The sequence below is a fragment of the Vigna radiata genome, chromosome 1 (genome assembly GCF_000741045.1).
Source record: "Vigna radiata var. radiata cultivar VC1973A chromosome 1, Vradiata_ver6, whole genome shotgun sequence".
Taxonomy (NCBI): Eukaryota; Viridiplantae; Streptophyta; class Magnoliopsida; order Fabales; family Fabaceae; genus Vigna; species Vigna radiata.
In genome coordinates, this window is record NC_028351.1 from 12,923,296 (window position 1) to 12,927,992 (window position 4,697).

The 4,697-nt window shown below is 31.9% G+C and overlaps 1 protein-coding gene across 1 annotated transcript; it reads left to right on the top strand.

The window, feature by feature from the left end:
• The first annotated feature begins 224 nt into the window (after positions 1–224).
• LOC106758880 (protein trichome birefringence-like 19) lies at positions 225–2,315 on the top strand. Its single transcript, XM_014641917.2, has 2 exons — positions 225–1,083; positions 1,390–2,315. Exons 1-2 carry the CDS (start codon positions 607–609, stop codon positions 2,197–2,199), a joined length of 1,287 nt encoding a protein of 428 aa, XP_014497403.1. The 5' UTR covers positions 225–606; the 3' UTR covers positions 2,200–2,315.
• Positions 2,316–4,697: the final 2,382 nt, after the last annotated feature.

Genomic DNA, 4,697 nt, shown 5'->3' on the forward strand with positions numbered 1-4,697 from the left:
AACGGCACTAAACAATGAGTAACAAAAGGGGTTATTATATTCTTGGATTCCCTTTGATGGTTTCTAAAACCAGATTTATTTTATTTTTCATTTTTGTAGTTTTTGACATGTTTTATTAGTAAGAATTAGTTGTTTATGAATTGGCTAGCTTCCTGAAAAGGTTCTTTGTCCTTGTATGTATGTACATTTTAAAAGATGTGCATTAGCAAGAAGAAGGACTATTGTTTATGCAAATCTAGAAGCAGAACAAAGCCAGAGTGTTCTATGGCCACTAGTTTAAGAAACAAGCAATTGAAAACTTGTACAATAAAGCATTCAAGGTGAGCATAGAAAAAAACAGTGGAACATCACTTTTTCATTTTTTTTTTCCTCCATCTATCTATGTACACGTCAAATTATCATTAATGAATAATGACACTATAACAAGACTTAGACATATCACGAATTGGTGAAGTTGAATTAGATATAAGAAGGCATTCCATGAGAGAAAGTTCAGTTTAGAACTGAATTAAAGCTTGAAAGGTTTATCCTAACCAAAGATTGGAACAAAGTTCATATTTATATGAGCCATTCAGCAAAGGTTTTGATTCAGAATATAACTCAGCAATGACAATGAAGGCTCGAGGAAATGAGATTTTCAATGGGAAGTACACGACAAGAACCACAGCCAAAAGCTTTCTCCTGGTACCCTTCACTCTTCTTCTCATCATGCTCCCTCTTTCTCTCATGAGGAACTCACACGAATCAACTCCTGAGGTGTCTTCTGCAACTGTCAGCAGCAGCAGTTTGAACAACACAGAAATTAAACACTGTGACATCTTTTCTGGGAGATGGATGCATACTTCCAGACCACCTTACTACACCAATGAAACATGCCACTGGATTATTGACCAGCAAAATTGCATCAAGTTTGGGAGACCCGATAGAGAGTACCTGCATTGGAGGTGGAAGCCTGATGAATGTGAGCTTCCACTCTTCAATGCAACTCAGTTCTTGAATCTTCTGAGAGGAAAGAAAATGGTGTTTGTTGGAGACTCGGTGGGGAGAAACCAGATGCAGTCTTTGTTGTGCCTCCTAAGTCATGTAAGTGATAAACTCCCACCTTTTTTCTAGCTTTTTCCAAGAGAATAGAAGCTGAAAGTGTTTGTCATAGAGTTCTTAATCTACCCTTTTGTCTCAATTTTTGAGAAATCATCAACTAGTTGTATTTCTGGTAGAAAGAAAACTTTGTTAATGAGTTTGCTGCATGATTATGATTCAAGGTTTTGAATTATGGAATTCTGATTGGAAACTGTTTTCTGAAACCTTGGTTATGTTAGAAAGTTCTAAGCAATCATAAAACATGCTTATGATGCTTGTGTGATTTGTGTTTGAAATTTGATTTTTCAGGTATCTGAACCTGAGGATGCTTCTCACAAATACTCTTCAGATGTCATGTACTTCAAAAGGTATATCTATCATGAGTACAACTTCACCCTTGGAAATCTGTGGTCTCCATATTTTGTGAGATCCAGTGATGCTGACCCAAAAGGACATTCCTTCAACAGCATAATGAGACTGTATGTGGATGAGGCAGATGAAGCATGGACTAGTGAGGTTGAGAAGTTTGACATTGTGATAATCTCATCAGGGCAATGGTTTTTCAGGCCTCTGCTGTTCTATGAAAAGGGTAAACTTGTGGGATGCAACAAGTGTGGGATGGAGAATGTGACAGACCTGACACACCTCTTTGGATACAGGAAGGCATTCAGGACAGCATTTAGGGCACTGAATGATCTTGAAGGGTACAAGGGGGTGACATTTTTTAGGACATTCTCCCCAGCACACTTTGAGGATGGGGATTGGAACAAGGGAGGGAAGTGTGTGAGGACTAGGCCATTCAGCAAACAAGAAATGAAGCTTGATGGATACATTCTAGACATGTATATGACACAAGTGGAGGAGTTTGTAGAAGCACAAAGGGTAGCCAAAGAGAGAGGGTTGAATTTTGTGATGATGAACACAACTGAGATAATGCTTCTTAGGCCTGATGGACATCCCAACAACTATGGACATTCTCAGGACAAAAATGTGACACTGAATGACTGTGTTCACTGGTGTTTGCCAGGGCCAGTTGATACTTGGAATGAGTTTTTGCTGCATATGTTGGATGTAGAAAGTAAGGGATATTATAGTTCAAAGCTAGAGAGAGTTTTTTAAGAGCTTTGGATTTACCATGTGGAGATACTTTTTGTTGTTTTGTTTTTGAGTTCAGAGAAGTATATTGTATTTTTGTGCAGATGATATAGAATGTATATCCAAAGGTATTTTGTGGACACAAATTGTCTTCATTAGCTGTCATGCATTATGATAAATTGCCCAAGAACTTCACAATAATTGCAAGTAAGAAAGTAAGAAAGGCTCTTGTGATTTCACTACAAATATTTGAGTTGCTGGGAGAATGAAGATCAGTATAATGCTATCATGTTATTCAACCATTGCTGGTTTAGATTCTTTCCTTTTCTTGGTTAGAAATCCTACAAAATAAAGATCATGCAAAAATTGTTTGTTGATAAAAGAAGATTCAACGTAGTAAAGTTTAAGGCTTGGCCTCCAAATTAAAAATAAGTTTTTGAGGCTCAAAATTGTCGGAAATTTTTCTTTTTCTATGATAGATAAGATAGGAGAAATTCATTAATAAAATATGACTTTGTTTATATAAAAAAATCCGAACTACAAGTAACCATGTTTGATGTCTTTCCTTACACTTGAATTAAAGTGTCTTGGTAAAAGAAATAGCAATTCATTCTGAGGATGCGATTTCTATATTACCAATTTTAATGATGAAAAATAATTAATTATTATAGTGATTAATTTATAGATTTATTTATTTAATAATCAAAACTTTAATAGTTAATTTTAAAAATCAGTTTATAAATCAATTATAATCTTTTATTTATAAAAATAATTATTTTAATAACTAATAATTTTTAATTTTATAAATTATTATGATTTTATTGTAGGATAAAATTTATTTGATTAGAGATAATTTTTTTAAATATATTTTATGATAATTAATTATTAAAGATCTAAAAATTTACCAAAATTTTAATTAAAGCATGCCTTTATCACATTAATTTATTTAACTATAAAAGTTAAAGTTTTCACCTTTAGAAGTGATTTTTCAGAAAAATGCTGAAAAAAAATAAATATAAAAAATAAGCATTTTTAACATTAAATTTCTCATAACTAAGTTACTTAATACTTTCATTTATTTTACTAATGTTATCCGTCTAAAATTATAAAGTTATCTTTTCAGCAGCTATCTGATTTTTTGGCAGGTAGATATGACACGGATCAGGATAAGTGTGAGAGTATTTATTAAATAATTTCTTTTATAAAAATAAAAATTTAAAATAGAGGAAATATGATATTAACATAAATTTAATAAAAAGAACATACATGTTCTTTGATGTTTGATGTTAGATAACAATAGAAAAAAACATAATTATATAAATCTAATAACTAATTATCAACTAAAAACTAAAAGGATTTTAGTAACTCATTATTATTAAATATCATTCATAGTTAAATTCATATTCAATCCGTCTAAGTGGTTGTTGTTAATATCAAACCTACTTTATAGCATGTTCATAAATATAAGTTAATTAACTTATGGTTTAGATGTTAATTCATATCTAATGTATCATAAGAATATATATGAACTATTAAGAATGTAATTAATACACTTCTCTAACACTTGTATGGAAGTTGACAATGATATGTCGGTGGGTTGGTTCTGCATTTTGCAGGGTGTCTTTATGGTGTGGGGTATCACTATTCAAATTATGAATAAGTACTGCACAATAATACTGTAGCAATTTATTGTATCAATTTATTCACCTTTGAAATTTTCCATCTCTTTCATCTGAAGTTAAATGTGGACTTTTCAAAAGTGAAAAATAATAATTCTAATGCCTTGCAATCCACAATACATTATTAAGTGAATTATTCAATGGTTTCATAATTTCAATTCTTTATGCATGTGCGTTTTGTATAATCAATGTGGTGAATTAGAATGTACTGTATATAACGTGCTTAATATTAAACTCTTCATCACTTGTTCTTTCATTCATTAACTCATCAATGTTAATTTGTTTGAAAATTTTCTAGCTTTCTTTTTATTTTAATGTTAATGATTTATTGGTGTTTTTCAGGTTGTTCAATGCAATCGTGTTTATTAACAATTAGGTATATTTTTTTTCCACTTAAAAAATGTTTAAAATTATCATTTTCTTTTGGTGTTGACTTTCAAAAATTAGATATAGAAATAAATAAAAAAATTATGGGTTTGTTTTACCAAATTGTAAGAACTTTTTTTTTTTCTTTTTTTTCTTCTCTTCTTCTTTCCCGTTACCCTTTTCTCTTTTTTCTTTTATGAAACCTTAAGGTTAAGGGGTATGAGAGAAGGAAAACAGCAGAAGAAGACTCTTTTTTCCTGTAAAGTTGGGATTCATTGCACGCATGGTAAGGCAACTTTGGCAGTAGACGTGATTTTCTCTCCGCGGCGGGACAATCTCTGCTTGTGGGTACCGTGACAACGACATTTCACGGCATGGGGATCTCATTCTCAAGCCTCTTAGTAAAGGCAAAGAATTGGGTTGAATTCACGATCGAGATTAGGATTCGAATTTGGGATTAGGGTTTTGAAAGAGGGT

Excerpts from the sequence above, each read along its gene's own strand:
- LOC106758880 (XM_014641917.2), top strand. The coding sequence starts at position 607 with ATGACAATGAAGGCTCGAGGAAATGAGATTTTCAATGGGAAGTACACG. Across the intron at positions 1,084-1,389 it reads TGTTGTGCCTCCTAAGTCAT|GTATCTGAACCTGAGGATGC; the intron begins GTAAGTGATAAA and ends TTGATTTTTCAG.